This window comes from Patagioenas fasciata, chromosome 1 (genome assembly GCF_037038585.1).
Source record: "Patagioenas fasciata isolate bPatFas1 chromosome 1, bPatFas1.hap1, whole genome shotgun sequence".
In the NCBI taxonomy this organism is placed as follows: domain Eukaryota; kingdom Metazoa; phylum Chordata; class Aves; order Columbiformes; family Columbidae; genus Patagioenas; species Patagioenas fasciata.
Genome location: NC_092520.1, coordinates 114,095,088 through 114,114,991, shown reverse-complemented (window position 1 = coordinate 114,114,991; position 19,904 = coordinate 114,095,088). Strand labels below are relative to the sequence as shown.

The following is a 19,904-nucleotide window of genomic DNA, read 5'->3' as shown; positions in this document are numbered from 1 at the left end:
TGTTGACCAATCAGCACTAATTAGGAAACCCAGAGTTACTTTTAAAGACTGATAATTTTGAACCTATTGCACATATTTATTACTGTACAGCTTGTGAAATAGACAAGCAAGCTCCATTTGGTGTACAAATGTATTTGCACAGAAATATAAAGGGATATTTGTGTGTGGCATATTTGCCTAACTCTCCTGAAAAATTATAACCCACTATTTCCAAAGTTGATCTTTCTTTGAGAAGAAACAGCACTCCTGAATGTAGCTTGTTATTAAGTAACATGAATAATAGATCAGCATCACAGGTGAGGAACTGGGTACAACACGCATTCATAAATTCTTTAGTTTATGTGTCACATGGCACCCTCAGGAAACACTTATAGCAAAGAATGTGTTAAATACTAATCTATGCTCCTACCAGCACCTTCAGTAGGAGCAGGGAGGCTACTAAGCTCCTTCCAAAGGAGGACAGAGCAACTCGCTTCTACTGAGCGACATCCCTTTCCAACCTGCAGGAGTCTTGCGCGTTGGCTGTTTCAAACCTCATGGTCTCAGTGCTCTACCCAGGGACTTCTCTGCTCTCCCAGGTGCTACATGGCCAGGGCTTTTGCTCAAGGCCTCCCCCAAGGAGGCTGGTGAATGTCCAGACGGTGACAATGCAACACCTGCAATCAGAATACACAAGTATAGAGCTTTCTTTCTTTTTTTTTTTTTTTTACTGTAAAAGACCTTTCATTTTATTACATTTTTTTAAATGGAAACTTTTGAGTGCATTCAAATTTCAGATGAACAAAAGCCAAGTGGTACAGAAGCACCAGCCACAAAACCCCAAACCAAAACATTCAATAGCAAATTTGCTTAATATCCTATGACTCATATCATCCAGTCATTGTCTCTTTTTATTCAATGCTGAATAAAACATTTATTTGAAGTTATGGAAGGAAAAAAAATAATGGATATTTTGAATTACAGCATGTAGAAACTTCAACTATTTATTACGAGTGCTTGCCTATCCATGGTGGTATATCATCCTTGCCTGGATTTACTGAACCATAATGGCAAATAGCATTGAAATAGTCTAACTTGCGGAGAAATTTAACTATATGGGCTTTTCTAAATATTATCCATTTATGTTAAACGAAAACCAAAACCAAAAATGTAAGTAGCTATTCTAATGAGAAAGCAAAACCACTGAATTTTGGAGTTTATCTTCAAGTTAACAAAATCTAAATGTTTATTAAGTAAATCAAGAGTAAGTCAAAGGTGCATCCCTAAACTAAACATATTGCATCTGAGAATGATAGCACGTCTATGACAGATAGTTATATTTATTAACAATATATAATTTAAATTATGGGATATAGCACTTTAAGATAGAAAACACTCCAAATTTGGTGTACACATAGATCTCACTATGATTTTCAATCATGAAAATCTTGACTTGCAGGACTGGGTCGCTCACAGAGATCCAGCGACATGTTAACTTTTTGAAGTTAGCATTAGAAAGGGTGAATAAATCTTTGCTGTGAACTATTCCACACAATGAAATGTAGATGTTGCAAAGCTACTCGGCGTGACACTACTTTTTTTTTAAGATGACTCTATGTCTTCAACTTAAGAAAAACAAAACTATAAATTCTGCATGGTGGAAAGAATGTAGCAAGATTTTGATGTATGATAGTTTATTACCTAAACAGTATTTACAAATTCTAAACATGAAAAGAATGAGTAAAAGAAATCAGACTATATTTACATTTACATTTTTACAAATTATTTTTTACAAGAAGTGTATTTCTTTCTCTAAATAACAGGACAGACACATAAGACCAATCTTTTTGTATTACATACATAAATAAATACTGACTTTAAATGAGTGTTATAGGAACATAATTTCTACAGCCAATTTGGGTAACAGAGAAGCAGTTCTGATACCTCTACTACAATATAATTAAGTAAAAAGGAAAATTTTACATATAGAGCTCTGATAATTACGTTGCAAATTGTACCTTACGAATATATTCAGCAGAGGTAATACAGTCGTTACATTTCATGCCCACAACTGAACAATGAGTTTTGGCATGCAAAACCTTATATAGTCATCAACATCTGCAGATATTCATTTACATTTTTTAAATAAAGGGTTTTCTTCATTATTTAAAACTACATGCAACAGCTTATTAGCATCATATTCCCGGTTACAATGCACAAGTTTGCATAACAATATTTTTAGTAATTGATGGTCACAGGTACTGCTCAAAAAGGGTAGGAATATACTTGGCACATAGTATAAGAAAATGAATTAATAAATAAGTCAATATCACAACTACATTTACATATACACAAGACAAAAATTAAAAAATATATGGTGTTGTACACAGAATATAGAACTGTCTGCGTCCCACACTTTATCCTATAAGGCCCTGATCTGAGATAGCATTCAAGCAAATTTTGACATCCATGCTTTATTTGAGATATCACTAAAGCTCATCCTTAACTGCACAGGTTTATTCCATCCCACTGACTTTGTGCATATGGAAGTTTCCCCTTCTGCGCACCCTCCTGCATCAGGGCCTGCTTATCTGAAACTCTCCCTGCCTCCAGCTGGGAGCATGGAGATGAAAGTATTGTGGAATAAATTGACTCACTGTTAAGGTTTCTATACAGTTCTGCTAATATCAACAGCACATTCCCATTTGCATTAGCAATGAGTATTCCTTTGACCTTGTGTGACCATGCAAAACATTAATGTCAGTGCTAGCACTTCCACACCACATCCTCAACTCCTTCTGAAGCCACTAAGTTGCGGATGTTCAGCATTTCAGAATTCAGATCTCTATGTCTATGTGCTATGTTATTAATGAATACTCAAGGTAATACAGCACAAGCTCTATCTTATTTGAATTTCTCCTGCTTTATAAACAACTCAAAAATGGTCAAAAAAAATTAACAAGAACGAACCATTCTCTTCTTAAACAAAAATCACCAATAACAATGAAAAAAAAAAAAACACTTCACAAAGCAGGTAGCAAAAAAAATGGCATAATCTTAAAATTCTCCTGTAAGAGATAAACAAAAAGCATCCTGAAGTCAACTGATGAATCCATCAGAATCGTACATAGCAAATAATACATTAGTGTAAAGGTGCAGATTATCTAAAAACATCCCAATATCTATATTAAATCTGTATTACACAAGATCATTAGAGAAAATAAATCTTTAGTGAATTGAGTAGTGAATTACAACTCTATTGCTGAATTAAATATTTAATGTGACATAGGCAAGTAAATTAGGACAATACCCTGTACAATTCAGCAAACAAGGCTTTACAAATTAGGCACTAACAACTTCAAATCTGTACTACTAAATTCAAAGAGTAATCAGGAAATCACTCATAGCTGGGAATTTAACATCCATGCATGAGCTTTGTTAAACTTGTATATTTAGTCTTTGATTTGGAGGGTGACTTGAAAGGTGAGCTGACAAGCTGATTTGTAGAAGGAAAAATAATTTACATCTTAGTGGACCCTGTATAATACACTTGTTCAATACAATTCTACTTTAAAATCTTATTTTTTGGTTGCCAGAATCTACTTGAAAAGGGAAAAGCCCTTCAAAAGTACATTGTTAATTTTAAAAGTTGGATGCTTCAAAGAGACTTCTATCAGTAACCAGTAACTATTTTGATTTATTTCAGCAACCAGTTCTAAGGGTATGATCACTCAGGGCTGCTAACTTCCAGTTTATCTATCTCCAAGACAGCTTTGGCACCACTGTAATAAAGACCGACATCCATGTTCTGTGCTTTACCATGTCACTACAAATGAAACATAATTCCGTTAACATTAATCAAGTCACTACTGATTTGCTCCAGCATAACTAAAATAGACTGTGATTGAAAGGTTTGGACAGAATTTTTCAGAGCAGCCTGAGGTAATTACTTTCCCTGATCCCACTGACTCCTGCTCTCAGCAAACAGCAGAGAGATCGCTTCTATAGTCTCACCTACACCCTGTGCAATCTAAATGTTGAAGTAGTGCTGCACACTGGTCCAATTCAAATTTTGGGTTTTTTGTAAAAACTTCTACACACAAAACATTTCCGTCCTGACAAACATCTCTGAGACTCTGGCCTTCTGCCACATTGAAAAGAAACCTTTGCATTAAGGATTTTATGAAGAAGAGTTCATCTGTTTATTTGCCCACGTATCCTGGAAAAGGGAAGATAACATAAAGATAGAGGAAGGAATTAAAAGCACCATAGCCTTTAATATCTTTTAAAACTGCTGTTAAAGGCCCAAACCATGTAACAATAGAAAATTTCTGGAAAAGTTCTTGGTTACTGAGTGCATATCAAAAAATACAACAATCAAAGTAGAAACACAATGGAAAAAAGAGCCCTTTAATAGCAAAGGTAGAAATGCAGGGAAATTAACTCAGTTTCCTTCACCCCCTGTGGTATCAACCCATGTGAAACAAAAAGCTATAAACTCCAAAACAGACAAACTGTATTTTAATATTTTGTGAACGCACTACTCTGATAAACGTAACTCTGATCCTCAGTTTCAGGTTTGTGGTTTTTGTCTTCATATTTGCTTTTCCACAAAACAGGTTGTCATCAAGAGAAGGAAATATCACTAATGTCTGAGCTCCTCTCACTGAATATCCCAGCCAAATATGAAGTACGGGTGAGTCTGTAGCATCTGCTGGTAGAAAAAGTGGCCACCTTGTCAAGTTGGACTCTCGAGGTACATTAGCCTCACGATGTGATGGTTCAGGGAGCAATGGAAATGGTGCCAAAAAATTCAGAAGCACTTTGAATATTCTGAACATTAGAAGCTGATTATGAGTATTTGTAGGGATGCTTGATGTCAGATACCTTCTACCCTCCCAATAATAAATCCAAGCAGTTTCTGTTTACTATCAAAGGATGTCTCTCTGTGTAGCAAATTATTGTAGACAGTTTATATTGCGCAATAAGGCAATATGAATTCCCTTATGGTTAAAAAAGGGCAACCTCTGTCTAAATTTTAAAAATGCATTCAAATAAATTATAAGCCAATGTTTTCCAGATGCCAGAATATTGTCACATCATTCTTTCTGTAAGCAAAATAGCATGGAGCCAATACATCCATCCTTCTGTTCGAACGATCCACAGGGAAAAGAGATATGCACACCAAGAGCCTAAGCCAAAAAGTAGCTCTACAGCTACTTGAGTAATAAATGTGCCTCAGAACTGGATTTTCTAAAACGTTCATGTTAACTATCAGATTTTTAACTAGAAAATCAGTGCTTCTTTTCAAGATACTAGTATACCTTGAAATATTAGACTCCAAAAAATTATAAGTGGGGTTTTAAAATTCATTTTTCCAGGCCCTATAAATTAATCGTATTAATTTCCATAGATTTTCAACAATTCAATTAATTGTCTATTGTTTCTTTACAATGGTACATCTAGCCTGTATATTTTTAAGCTATGAACTACGCTAATAGATGATGTACATGCTGAAACATCACCATTTCAGAATGGATGGTTGATACAAATGTATCAGCATTTTCCTCTGCGGTGATACTGCAATTATTAAATACTGACTATTTTATCGTTTCTGCTACCGGTATTTATTTTACTTATGTCTTTATTTCAGACATACGGATATCTTCTTTAATAGCAAAATACACTAGGGTTTAAACTGGTGACAGGCAGAGCTTTACGTAAAATAGATCATTTAAACTTGCTGATGAAAACATTGCCTACAGTGTTCAAAAGTATGTATGTATCTGAGGACAACCTTGCAAATATTAACATTGAAGTCACTAAGAGAAAAAGCTGTATACACTGCACCATTTCAATCTACTTTAAACACAGAAATACAAAAACATTATAATGAGCACGCTTCTGATCTTCTCACAGGTGTGGAGTTGGATGTGATCTTCAGTTTGTCGAATAGTGGTGGTATCGAAATTATACTTACTGTATCGTGGTCTTGGTGCAAATACTATTTGTCATGGCTAAACTACAGAGGCGTAGGTACAGATCATACCGGATGGTAACTTCCACTGCAAAACTGCGTTCATTGCTCCTACAGATGTGCCTTTTTCTAGCCTCCATTTGGGAGCTCAGTTTTTCTCTCAGTTATTTGTATAATCATTGGAAACAGTCTAATATTTCTCTGGGGGTGGCTTGTAGTGATGTGGATGATGCTGCTTCAGATGAGATCCTAAACAAAGAAGAGGAAAATATGTACATATCAAAACCTGAACATGTAACACCATTAATTATCCCTACTAAAAAGTCTTCATGAGGCCCTCAGCTTGTAAGTGAACTGCCTGTGCAGAGAACTACATGCATGTTCAGTGCAGACAACTTTAGTGACAAAAGGATTCAAGCAGATGAATCTTGGACTAATTCATTGTATTTCTGGTTGAGCATTGCAACACTATGCCATACTTTTGAGAAACATACGAAATGCTTGAAATGGTCATCAAGAAATCTGCACTGCTTTAGAAATATGATCAGGCTTTAGTAATGCTGGACTGAACGCACCCAGAAAAATCTAATCTCGAAAGCTGAGTAATCCCAGGACAAGGTAATACGTGGAGAATAGACCATCTTTGAACCAAAGGTGCTACAGGCGTAAGCCAAAGAGCTGTGGTGGAATGAGTGGCAAATGTCAGACGACAGAAACTGAGTGAGATGAAAACTGCATTTGCTTCCATCACAGTTGAGAGTCATTTATAGAGGGAAAAAAACCAATATTTTCAAGCATCTTAAATTCATGGAATGCTACTGGAAACAATAAAGACTCTAAAGCTCAAGCCAACTGTTTACATGTGGAAGACTTAACTCCTGCAACATGCAACCATAAGTCAAAACAGTGTACAACTTACTGTGGGGTGAAAATGGAGGGAGGTCGGGTGTTCGGAATGATTTTATCGTAGCTGGTCCTTCCCCACCAGTTGTCAGCACTTGAACTTCCAAGCGGTAAAGCATCGATGGCCTCAGATTTGGCACGGTGAGTACATAATGATCCTAAAAATAAATAAATCGCATTAATTCTCAGAAGATCTAAAAATAAAACATAGCTGATCTACCCACACAAAGTGGTGGTTTAAACAAGTTCTGTCACTCTCAGCATCCACAAATTATTTCTTCAGAATTTTGTTAAAAAGATTTAATGTGTATCACTTTGTAGAGAGGGTTAGTTTTGATTTTTTTATTGGCCACTGTCTTTGAGTATACATTCTCACCATGTTATAGTTTCATGTGTAAAAGGTCCAAGTTGTTCCTTAGTGTTCTTGAAAATGGATGATGTGCTCATCACTAAAAAATAATAAAATTTCAACTTCTTAGTCACTCTTTTTAACAAATGCTCATTATATAACTTGTTTTTATTTTGGACCTGTCGTGAATTCCACTAATTGGTAAATTAATTCAGGGCAATTTGCAGGTTTGGTCCCCTGCTGCAGCTAGTGAAAAGAAGTGTGGGTACACAGATTTTGGCATATTTGTCCCAATTACACCATGAGAATCTGCTCTTCTGTTCTTAATCCCATTTTTGGCATGATGGCCTCAGTTTTCACTGCTCCATACCTTGCGTGGTCACTTACGCCTATGTAAGATAATTACGGAGTAAGTTTGTAAATGCTTCCAAATAGCAATATATCTGACTAAAGATGGAGGAGCATTAAGGAATAAAAAGCCCCAGTTCACCTTATTTCAAGTTGAAAAGGATCAGTCCTGGGAAGGGCACAGCAGGGAAGTGCGGGCACAGTTTGCTCCTGTGACCTGACAGGCTGGGCCAGCCAGGAATTTATTTGCAGGGCAATTGCTCTGGCTGGCACTGCACCCAGCACCATGGGGGGGAACCTAAGTGGGCTGTGGGGATAACTGATAATTTGCTGTTACTGCCAGAGCTGACAGTAAACGGGAAAAGAGAGAGAAAAGGTGGGGTGAAATGTGCAATTTTACTGCCAAATTAGCACATATTTGAGATGAGGCTGCTGTTAATAGACATTGCTGAAGCTGGGGTAGGAGCCAGAGAGGAGTGAGTACACATCACACTCATACGTTCACTCTGGCCATTCATGTGCTCCTACAGCAGTTGGGACCTCAGGGTTTCAGATCCCATTGTGTAAATATTGAATTTTTATCAGAGGTTACCAACGAGAATGAATTAATGATCATCACCATAAAATACACTACATTCTGGTGGTTTCTGAGAGGTAGGAGATATTGTTTCAGCTCAAACCACAGTTTTCTTAGCCAGTTGTCACAAATAGACAGAGAAATATATACAGTGATAGACATTCAAATAAAAGGAATCTCCAGGCTCTACGATAGTGAAAAAATAAGGAAAACAAAGGTAAAAAATGAAAGCATAACACAATGGAGTGTTTTAAATATTTTTTTTTCCAGACCTAACTGGACCAAAAGCTTAAAAGAAGGAATAGAAATTCTGAATAAAACATATGCCTGCTCCTAAAAAACAGATGAAAACTGAAAGGAAAAGTAACATCTCATGGTCTGTAACTTTGCTTATCATTGTGCTAAGGTGGCTGTTTGAAGCCAGAGGTCTGTGCCTGAGTAACAACTTCAGGTAATCTTGCAACATGGCTTGCTGAAGAGACCAAGGCTGAATCCGCACTGTGTTTCTGCTCCAGACTGTGGGTCAAGCTTTGAGTGAACTGGTGCAGATCACACCAAGTCTGTATTAAGCTGTAACTAAACAGCTTCGCACACTGCATGGTAGCTTGCCTCATAGTTTCAGAACATCCATGGTCAACTTTGTTGCCCTCCCCCAGAATAACGGGCTTGGAAACACGAGTGCCCTGGGCTTATGCCAATCTGTTAGGAATTAAGATAGAATGTGGAGAACCTTGCCCTGGATTTACGGAAAACGCATTCAATGTAAGATACGTGCCACACAATATTTTACACATCCTTTGATGAAATGAATGTTGTGAAAAGATTTTCGGCCAGCTCTGCTCTAGACACAGTCTCCTTGATTGACTTCCCTGAAGTGAATGGCAAGACTCCCAGTTGTTAGCTGACTTTGGATCATGGCCAGCTGCTTAAGCCTTTTTGTTGACTTCGGTGGATCTGGCAACAGAGTCTGAATGAAGTGCTCTTCACTTGCCTCTGCCAGAGGACGAACTGAAATACCAAAGACTATCTTAAAGCAAAATGGGGGAAGAATTCAAATTGTTAATTCTCATACTTTCCATAAACAGTGAAGTCTAGTTCTCCTTTAAATTATTTATCTGTCAGACAACCTTGGGTACTGGCAAAGCAGGAAGTGATTTTTATTTTTCTTAAAGCAATGAGTAACTCAAAGGAAAAGAAAATTCTCTTAAATCCATCAACTTGGACACTGAATAATGAGCAAAGCTATAGTAACCACCAAGATGAAGAAAACAAAAAGAAAATAAAAACTATCTATTGTCACACAGACGATCTTTTCCTTCCTTCGGGCACTTCTGAGATAGTGGTTGCTAATCTGACGATTGTGAACATTAAAATGTTTGATGTGTCATCAAGAAGAGTAGCTGTGCTCTGTTTCTCCAGGAAGGAGAAAAAATTCAGCACTTTCTCCTCCAACTTGCCTGTAGAGCCAGAGAACGCTATGTGTGACATCTGCATCATCACTAAACATTAAAAATAGGCCACATACGCACAGAATTATGAAGCTGTTAGTAAAAAAAAAGTACCAAACAACTTACTGCTGGCAGTATCTGCGACTGTGAAATGATGCTGTTGGGTAAGCTGTTCTGACGGCTCTCTGTGGTTACTTCTGCCCAAGTGACTTGAAACCCTGTCATGGGCTGGTGAAGGTCTGCCTTAGATATCTTCCAGGAAAAATGACCAGTGATGTTACCTTCCTGGACAATGAAAGACGCAGAGAGATTCTCGGGTTTGGCCAACACTTTGGGTAGAACTGGCACTACAAATTCGGAAAGCAAAAAGAGAAGCTAAACTTCGAGAGATAACGTTCAATAACGTTCATTTAGTTCCACAAATGAAGGTCAGACAGAGCTCTCTTTCTGGTGTTACCCAGGATCCTGCCAGCTTTCTGCCACCACATTTGCAGTGTTAGCCAAAGCCTACCTTTGATATATTCCAATAGAATTTTGTGCCAAATTTAAACTTCAAATAAAATCCTGTCAGCTGTAGGTGACAGAAAGTAAAGGCTATGGCATGTAAAGGCATAAGTGTCTCATTCACTGGCAACCATTCTGCTGGTGCTCTGTGTTTCCTAACACCTGAGCCCCGCTTTTCAATTTTGGGATCACAAGAAAACCCACAGGAGAGCACAGAACCCCATGATGCAGGTAAAAGGTAAAATCCATGCGCTAAAACTGTAGTGCAAGTTAACAGGGACACTCCGATTAGGGGAAACACGACTGAGTTGCCGTTTCCCAGGAATATGGTTGTAATGCTGGGAACTGGCAGGAGGGGCAGTCAGGAAGTGGCAATGGTGGCCAGCAGGACACTGAGGTGACCCACAAAGCACAGGAGTACCCTTGGTAGGACAGCAGGGACTCAAAGTGAAAGGGCCACTCTCTAGCTGAAGAGAGAGGTTTCCAGACATGGCTGTGCAAAGCCATGGCTGACCTCACCTAGTGCTGACAGCAGCCTTGTTCCAAGCAGGTGGCTGGCCTAGCTGACCCCAGAGGTCCTCACCAGCCAATATCTCCACCATTCTGCAATCTCCCATAACCTTCCAGCTATACCTACCATCAGGGCAACACTAAAAGGTATGAGTGCCTTTACTTGGGAGCAGAATTAACCTAAAAAAAAAACCAAACTGAAAATGCAACTTTCACCAGTACCAAAACAGCCAAAAGATGGGTCGTGCCAGTGCAATTATGTTTACGGTTATCATCTGTCATTATAACAAATATAACTGGGAAACTGTTCCTCTTTACAAAAATAACTGTGTAATAACAAATGTCATCATATGTTTATAAACGGTCCACTGAAATGAGCACCTAAATGATGAAACAGTAATGTGGAATAAAAAATCTACACTGCTCTGTATTTTAGCAGATTTTTCACATAAGCATTCGTCATATTTTTATTTGTTTGGAATCTTTCATTTTCCATTTTAGAATTGCTATTAAAGACCATTTTGGTGACTATAAATGCATTTGATCTATTTGGCTGTTTCTCCAGATCACGCCTTACCTCCTTCAGCAGGACAGTTAATGTGCTTGTGGCTTTTTTCTTTAAATGCAGAGCAAGGTGGGGTAACAAAGAAAATACTCTCAGCCTTAAAACGACTTTTAGATTTTGCAGGCAAAACTGTTACTTTGTATTTGCATGAAAATGACAGGTCCTTCAGAATCATGTAGTTTTCCTAGAAAACAAACAAACAGATCACATGCTGCAAATAAACCTCTAGAAAGACAAAAAAAAAGAAAAAGAAGGTGGGCAGAAGATGAAAAGAAGTTTTCTCCAATAAAATATTTTCCTGATATGCTGACATGGCTGCTACTCAGAGAACAAAGCAAACACTGCCTATGTTATGATTATTTTCAGTAGCAAAATATATTGGCATGGTATTTGGATACTTCCTTCAATTCTGCAGAGCTCCTTCACCATGCTGCATATCAAAGCAACTGGGTCCTAACATTTATAACAGTCTCTCTGACATGATGGCAATGGGGGCAGCAATGTGAGGATGTAAATGCTAATCAAATTAAATAAATGTAAGAAAGCTGAGTTAAGCTGCTGTAAATGACAGGCTTCATCTACATTTAACTTTTTAAAAGCATGTTCAAAGTCCAGCATGGCATTATGGTTCCATTTTTTTCCACTTTATTACATTAACTACTTATATCTTCTTATTAGGAAGAAAAGCTCCACAGATGAACTAAAAAACACAATTATCTGTTTAAAGACAATGACCAGAGAAGAAAACTATACAGATGTAAGTGTCCTGCTAAATTCTAACTGTTGTTTACAGTGCTTTTGAAAATCACAGCCTGAAAGCTTTTGCACAAATCATGTATGAGATTTATTTTTTTTTTTCCCTAGGAAAATGTCCAATAATACCTTAATGGCTAAGGTCAAAAATCTCTCACTGCCTTTTAGATCTGCACTTCCCTTCAGAATCACTGATTTCCAGTGCTCTTCTGCATAATTCCCTCTTTTTTCTGATCCCAAACTGGATTAGTCTAACCTTCCTTTGGAAGATCATTATCGACAGCTGAGAATGGACTTGAGTCTTTGCCTTCCACCTGCCGGGAGAGTGCTCTAAAAGGCTTGACTCCTGCTTAAAACTGTGATAGGAGTACTTTTATTTATTGTGAGAGGGCCTAGATACTCAACACTTGAAACATAAGGCCTTTATCCACCTTGACTTACATCCAGTACCAAACCTTTTGTAGCATCAACCTTCTTCTGTTTGCTTGTAATTATTTTCTCCCTCAAAAGAAACACAGTTTCCCAAAGTAGATTGGACCAATTACCATAAGATGACTGCAAGGAAATAAATGAACTAATCCCACAATGCATTTGGGCAGAGGTACAAAGAGTCTTTCCTGACATCTAGTGGAAATAATCTTCTTAAATGTTAACTTTCTCCTGTCTTCAATGTGCATAACTTGAAATACTGGGACTGATCATAAAATTATGTCACAACCATTTTTTTGATTCACCTCTAACATTTGCTTTGCTCACCCTATGAAGCAGTAACTCTTACAAGTTAACAGCCTTCTGTATAAGAAATGATGTCCTTTGATTTACTCTACTTTTACATGCCATTTACTCCACTGAATTGATCCAGTAGTATAGGTCAGGGTAAAAAGGAAAAGTGAATAGCAATTTCTTCCATTCTCCCTAACCCACTAAATCAATTGTGATGCACCAATCACATTACTGCGTTGTTCAAATAACGTGTTACAGAAATGGATGACACTAGATTGCCAACAAATTGAGTACGAAGAACTGCCACTACAATTTTATTTGGGCTGACATATACTTACATAGAGCTTTTCTCCTTCTTTGATAACTGTCCAGCTTTCAGATCTAATGTCTAGTATTTTTCACCTATGGTCCTTTCTCATTCTATTGCTCTCCTCAGGGTTGTGAAACCCACCTGCCTGTCTAAATGAAAACCTAGTTTATTAATGACTATTGCTATTTTTCATTATCTGCAGTGTGCTGGAGTCCTACAGGGCTAATTAGAGATAAAGATCCCTATTCTATATGCTGTAGAAATGTATAAATACATAGCTAAGAAGTTTGCCTGCTCTTTTTGTCTGAATAACACCGACAAAAAAATACGTGATATGAAACCCCAAACCACTCCAAATGCCTCACTTTTATCTTTTGCTGAAGAGGAACATAAAAAAGAAACACACTTACTTATCTATGAAACATGGTATAAAACATACTGTATTATGCTACAGAACCATTCTTTCTCTAGCTGCTTAGAAGCTATTCAGAGTCAAGGAGAAGGCTGAATGGAGACTTACATAAGTCAGCTCAGTTACTTTCCCAAGTCCTTTGGTGTCATTGTGTGCACAGGACTCCAGTAACCAGTGGACTTGGAATTGATTTACGCTGGTATCTAAATGACATAAAAAGAGAGGAAAATACATACATTATAATTATGCTTTCACCATTGCAACTTTTCTGGTTTCTCTGGATAAAAATAGAAAGAGTTTTAAGTATTGTAGAGCTGGTAGTTCCTCAATTGTTCCTAAGCATCCTTTGACAGAACGGAGAAAATATTTTACACTTACATAATTTAAACCTCATATCAGATGACGGAGATGACTTTAAAAATAGTGAAGTTGCATTTTCAGATTTGTAAGCATATACTGTTTACATTAAAAAAAAAATAAAAAAAATCAAGCATTTAAATTGAGCATTAAAAAAAAACCTCAAGGGTGCTACTTCTAAACATCCTGCAAATGACTTTGTGCCAACTGTCTGTGACTGCCTGAGAAATCTGTGCCTGAAGACATGTGAAAATGACTGTAAATCTCTGAGCTTTCTCCTTTCAGAATACATCATAAGACCTGTTCAGTATCCTTGCAAATAAAATTATAGTCTTGACTCTTAGGAGTAATACAAAAGGCTTGAGTTTGCTCCCATTTAAAACAATGACAAAACTTGCTGCGGTGTCAATGGTAAAAGCTTTCAGCCAATTTCCAGCTCTTCTAGCTTCTTGTCTAATACTGATTGCATTAGGAAGCAAACTGAAGGGCAATATAGAATTAGACAAAAGAAGAAAAACCCATCAGGTAGTGCACATACATCCTGTCATTTTTGCTGGATTTAGTTCTCTATCTTTATACAGTGGATGCAAAATTACATCTGTTATTATTAATTAGCTTGGTATGACATAGCCACTAATGCCAAGTGCCTGATTGTGGGCTTCAGGATGGAAAACAAGTAACTTTGATACCTTAAGGGCTGATCGGGCATTAGACTGCTATGAGCAATTTGGATGTAGAAGGGAAGGATTGTTAACTAAAGAGAAAATAACTAGCTTGAACAGTATTCTGGTAAAAAGACTGATTAGAAGCTCCTTGAAATAGATTTTTTGCAGCAGCTATCTTCATAACAACAAGTATGCTAAATTTTTGTGTGATTTCTTTGGACCTTTTTTTTTTAAAAAAAAAAAAACCCTGTAAAGAAATAATTTGCTGCCTTGTGATTGTTCCCTCTCTTTTAAAAATAAAGAAATGGATGTGCTTTCACTTCCCTCTTAGTTGCTGGCCTTTCCCACTCGATGTGCCTATTGGATGAAGACACAAACTCACAGTGCATTTGCAAGTAGGTTTCATCTGATTTTGTCTCTTCCAGTTCACTCAGTCATTGCCTGCCACCTGCCTGTGCCCCTCTTGTGGGACAAACGAATCAAACACTCAGCTTCTTAGGACCTGAGAAGTCTGCGCTGCTGTTTTAATAATGCTATATTAACCATGTGAATCTATTATTGATTAGACATTCTCTGATAATCACAGCTATCTGCATGTAAGGTGGACTGCTCTTTGTAAAGCTATGAATCGGCTGTTTTCACTTATAATACCTTGCATTTGCAATACATAAATAAATCACTCTCTCTTTGGTAGAGATTGTCCAAGCCAATTAAACCTTGTTATTACCCAGCCAGCAAGCACTGGATAAGACACGTACCTCAGGGAGGTCACTGAGTATCCCTACGCAGGCAACCAGGGAAAGATAAATCCCAAGCATCAAGAGCTTACAAGAACTCAGCATCCAGATATATCAGTGTGCAGGTTTCCTAAGCCTTTGTTCAGAAATGTAATTAAACAGGTTGTGACCCAAGATATTTGGTGTTTCCAGCTCGTGGCACAGTAGAATTCTGTTTGGATTTTATTGCAGCTCCACCTCTGTTCCTTATGTGAGCTTCTGCTCTCAGGTAGCTCTTTTCTGCTTTTCTGCTTCTCTCCTGCATTAGCAAACTCTTAGTAATCCCTTTGTAAACAGCTGTGGTTTCTAATAGCCTCCCTATTTGAGCTAGAAAATCAGAAAGAGGTTAAAAAAATGTTATTTCACTTCCTGTCAACTTGGCCTGTAAATGTAGGATGAAGGTTTTTAATAAAAATAATTTCATTTTTTTATTTAAATAAAATGAGCAAATGAATCTTATATTTGATAGTGCTCACATCTGGCATTCTGTTAGCAGCCTATATCAAGAAGACTGGATTTTCTTGCTTTTCAGTGACAAAGGTTTTTGCATTCATATATACAAGCACATCAACTGCTACAAACCAGAATGCATCAGGACAGCAACAGCTCAGTTTATCCAAAAGTTTTAATTAGAACAGGCCTTTTCGACTTCTCTAAACTTTCATTTTCAATACTAAAACTTTCTCAAGTCTCATCTCTACCTTTGTTAATCTAAAAGATTTGAACATAAGCTTGTTAATTGCTTTTTGTTAAAAAGAAGAATGTAAAAACATAATAAAATTCATTTTTTTCCTTTTAACAAATCTATTCTGTCAGGGTCTAAAACCTGAGTTGCAAATCTCAAATATAATAGGGAAGTAGTTCCAACTTGAGACTGAAACTTTTTTCAAAAATAGGGAAAGGTGAAACATTTTGTGTTTAATAAAGCCAGAAGCATGAAAAACTCAGTGTTTGTGCATGCATGAAGTATGCAGATTAAATAGCAAGACTGGTTTAGAAAATATATTTAACTTTTTTAAAAGCAAAAGGATGCAACATGTATGTAATGATCTAGAAAGTTACATGAAAGTCTTGAAAAAAAGTGATGAAAATGTCCCATATGAATGTTAGCCCCTACCACCAAAGCTGATGGTTCTGAATTAAGCCCAGCTGAAGTTAATACATTGTAACCCACAGCCACATGTATTTCTGGAAAGTCATTTATCTAATGGGACTGATTTTGGCCAGTTTTATCAGAAAGCTCAGCTATCCTTTCTAAAACATCTACAAAACACTGAAAAGAAACTGCCAGACTCAGTTAGTCTGGTTCCTGGATATTTCAGATGTCACATTATAAAGACTTTTTTTGTATATATTCAATCTCCACCTTAACAGCTTGGAGTTCTCTTGATTACGTACTTCGAATTATAACTCTTTATAAAGCTTTAAGCTTCATTGTTCTCATGTTTAGAATGTATACCATTTAACACTAAAAAGACTGATTCTTGCACAAACAGTAAGCATTCATCCTTCCCAGAACTCAAAATATTTGCATAGAAACACTGAACTTGAAGGAGATGCCAAGCACTAGCACTCAATTGAGCAGCTCTAAGCTTGTGAAATTAGTCAACATAATAATCATTTAAGTAAACTCCTTAAAGGACTGTTACAGCAGACAGCTTATTCAAACAATTACTTTTACTCTCAAGCTTATTTAAAAAGAGAAAAAAAAGCAAAAAAAAAGCAAACCAGAAAAACCACTTAATTACTTAAGAAAATCCCTGTAAAGTAACTGTCATGGATACGACCTTCAGGTGCTCAAACTAAAGATTTCTTGATGTTTCAGACAGCTGCAGAAAAATAATCCTCCCAAATAAACTGAAAGCTAATGGTAATTATTTTGGTTATGAATTTTAGAGTACATTTTCTGAAGTATAAATGAGTTCCTAGTCTTCAGAAAACATTCCTATTACAGACATCACATGAGCATGTCCTTAAAATTCCATATATGCTTAGTTGTTTTACTGGATAAGGCTATGCAAGGGTATGTTGGACAGAAATCTTAAAGCTCTAACTAGAAATATATTGATCAGGGCATGCTCTACAGCATGTTGAAAAGATTTCTATTCAGATTCCCTCCTTTCTATGTTTCACCCAAAAAGGCCTTTAATTCCATATGAGTATCTCCACAAAGATATCTCTCTATCTGTTGTGTTTATGAAGATGTTCTTTGCCATATTTATCTTCCTTCTCCCTCTCCCCAACCTAAACTCTTTAGTTCCATTTCAATTAAAATAAGTAAATACATTTCAGACTTTTTGAGGGGGAAATGCACATTCGTTCTGTAGCTTTAAACTGTAAAAGCAGCTCAGAATCCCATTAATGCCAATGTCAAATATATCTGTTTGCCACTTCGAAAAGTTCAGGTTCATATGCACAATTGAAGCATCTTAGATTGAAAAGTTTTGTTTAAAATACTGTAACATATCTGAAGTCATGGCTGCATGATGGTTAATAGGAATACCCTTGGCCCACATTCTACATTTGCTAAATCTCATTATCTCCCCACAGAATTTGAAGCTCGAGACCCATTCAGAAAAATTACCCAGTACAAAGCCAGGTAACTGTGCAACTTTTCATAGCTGGAATTTCTGATTTAAATAGTTTTTCAGTTTATTGAAAATAAACTAATAAGCTAAATAAAAAGTAATATCTTTTCCTCACCTTTGCCAACTTTTTCCACATTTCTGTTCTGCTGTACATTTCCATTACTGCCAGCCATGTGAATAATTTAATCTAATGTGATTTCTTTTTTTCTACCACGTAACTGCAGACAGTATCTTTCTTTCCTTCAAATACTTTTTTCTGCTTTATATCACATTTGTTGTTGCAAAAGGGTGCTAACTTGACAACCATGAGGAAATGAAGTCTGCTTTGTAGCTAGAAAACTGGCACAGCATGGGCAGGAACAGTAGTGAAGTTTGTTCACACAACCCAATGCTAACGAATGGACAACAACATCCTATTACTACATGAGACCAGGTAAACAGATTTAAGACGTATGTATTTCTTTGCATTCCTATGATCCACAGCACATAAATTACAGCAGACTGTTCTGAGTAATGGGTCTAGTTCTGTCCCTGGTTTGCTGAAGGTCTTCAGGCAAAGCACTTCATGTCTCCTTATCTCTGTCCCACCCCTGTCGAGTGGTGATCATTATAATGGTCCCCCCTGTAAAAGTGTTTCAGCTCTATTGTCCTATATTATTGTTTGATGGATGGCTGTTGGATGATAGATGTCTGCAATTTGGTATAAAAATGTCGATTAATGCTGGCTGCGACAAAACTGTTATGCAGGCAACCATATTACAAGAACTCATTAGGAAGAAAAATCAGATGGTGTTTGCTGGAAAACAAGATTTCAGAGCAGACTTGTCCAACAAAAGCAGCTCAAATTAAGGTTTAATTACAATAAAAATGGTTGCATCAAGAAAGTCAGTAACATCAAGCTGATTTCTGTATCATGACAGGATTTGAAGTAATTAACAAGCAGCATCTGATAGATTTTTTCAGCAGAATAAAATGTGGTAAAAAAGTAAAGATTATAAAATAAGACATATTTATGTGAAAACCTTTACCTGGCAGTACAATAGTATTAATTTAATATAAATAACAAGCATATGTCAAATGAATATGTGAATGGTGTTCTTTAATTTTTGTCAAGTTACCTCAGCAAACCGATTCACTCCAAAATATATACATATAATTGATATGCTAGCTGTATGTCAAAAGGTGTTATCAAAGTTTGGAAGATAATTAGCCATACGTAAACCTGTTGTCCTCATTCAAACCTAACCTTTCTTCAAACAGAAGGCCATAAGGAGACTGTGAAGCTATTCAGTAAGAAAATTACTGAAACTATTTGTTCTGCATGTAGCTAAGCCTTTGGATTAATTATATATTGTTAACCTGATATTTCATACAGCAAAATGCAATAATTATTTGTGACTGGTCACATGGTTTTTGTTTTTCTTCTCATATTGCAAGGTTGATCTTACAAGCTTCCGAGCACTCTGGCCCTGATTCAACAATGTACTTAAACATATGAACAGTCGTGTTGACTTCTATAGTTAAGCGTAGCTAATGCATCAGGCCAGAAATTTTAGTACTCACAAAGATCAAGACACTAATGACCATATAGTTAAAAGGTGGTCTTGAATATGTCTTCAATTGTCTTACACTAATAGGAAGAAGGAAATATAGCAAAATTAAGTAATTTCCTTTCTGGATCATGTGTCTTGCAGCATTACTGCTCTAAAAATAGGCTATAGAAAGGGGTAAAGATTTTATATTTAATATCACAGCACAGGGTAGAATCGGCTCAGGGCACATGAAGATCATGTCTCAGTATCTACAAGCTTCATTAATTGTTTCTACAGCCAAGTTATAGCATGATTTTGGGGAGCTCTGTATAAATTGTGTGTCAAACAGCACACTATCCAGGACAAAAATTATTTTTCTCATAGCCATGCTACGGTGAATGTAAAAGTAACTATGGTAAATGGTGAAATGTATGATGTCTTGCATGAAGAAAAACATTTTACTGTCTCAAAAGTGCCCAAAGATGTGTACAAGTTAAAGGCTTCCTGTAATGTTTCTGCCCTACCTTCTCCCAGTATGCAGCCCCTGATTCACCTTTACTGCTGCAGATCTAATACAACACAGTGCTGCTTCCAACCCACTGGTCTGGCAGAAGGATGAGCTGCGGTG

The 19,904-nt window shown here is 36.8% G+C and overlaps 1 protein-coding gene across 1 annotated transcript in view; it reads right to left on the bottom strand.

Annotated features, from left to right (window-relative positions):
• Positions 1 to 1,656: 1,656 nt before the first annotated feature.
• The window catches only part of ANOS1 (anosmin 1), a 141,744-nt gene continuing 123,496 nt past the window's right edge, over positions 1,657 to 19,904 (bottom strand). The window contains exons 10-14 of the mRNA XM_065856196.2: positions 13,467 to 13,561; positions 11,173 to 11,344; positions 9,708 to 9,928; positions 6,876 to 7,017; positions 1,657 to 6,205 (exon numbers count right to left, since the gene is read on the bottom strand). Of these exons, the coding sequence (XP_065712268.1) occupies positions 6,147 to 6,205; positions 6,876 to 7,017; positions 9,708 to 9,928; positions 11,173 to 11,344; positions 13,467 to 13,561 (689 nt within the window). The 3' untranslated portion in view covers positions 1,657 to 6,146. The remainder of the gene's footprint in view (positions 6,206 to 6,875; positions 7,018 to 9,707; positions 9,929 to 11,172; positions 11,345 to 13,466; positions 13,562 to 19,904) is intronic.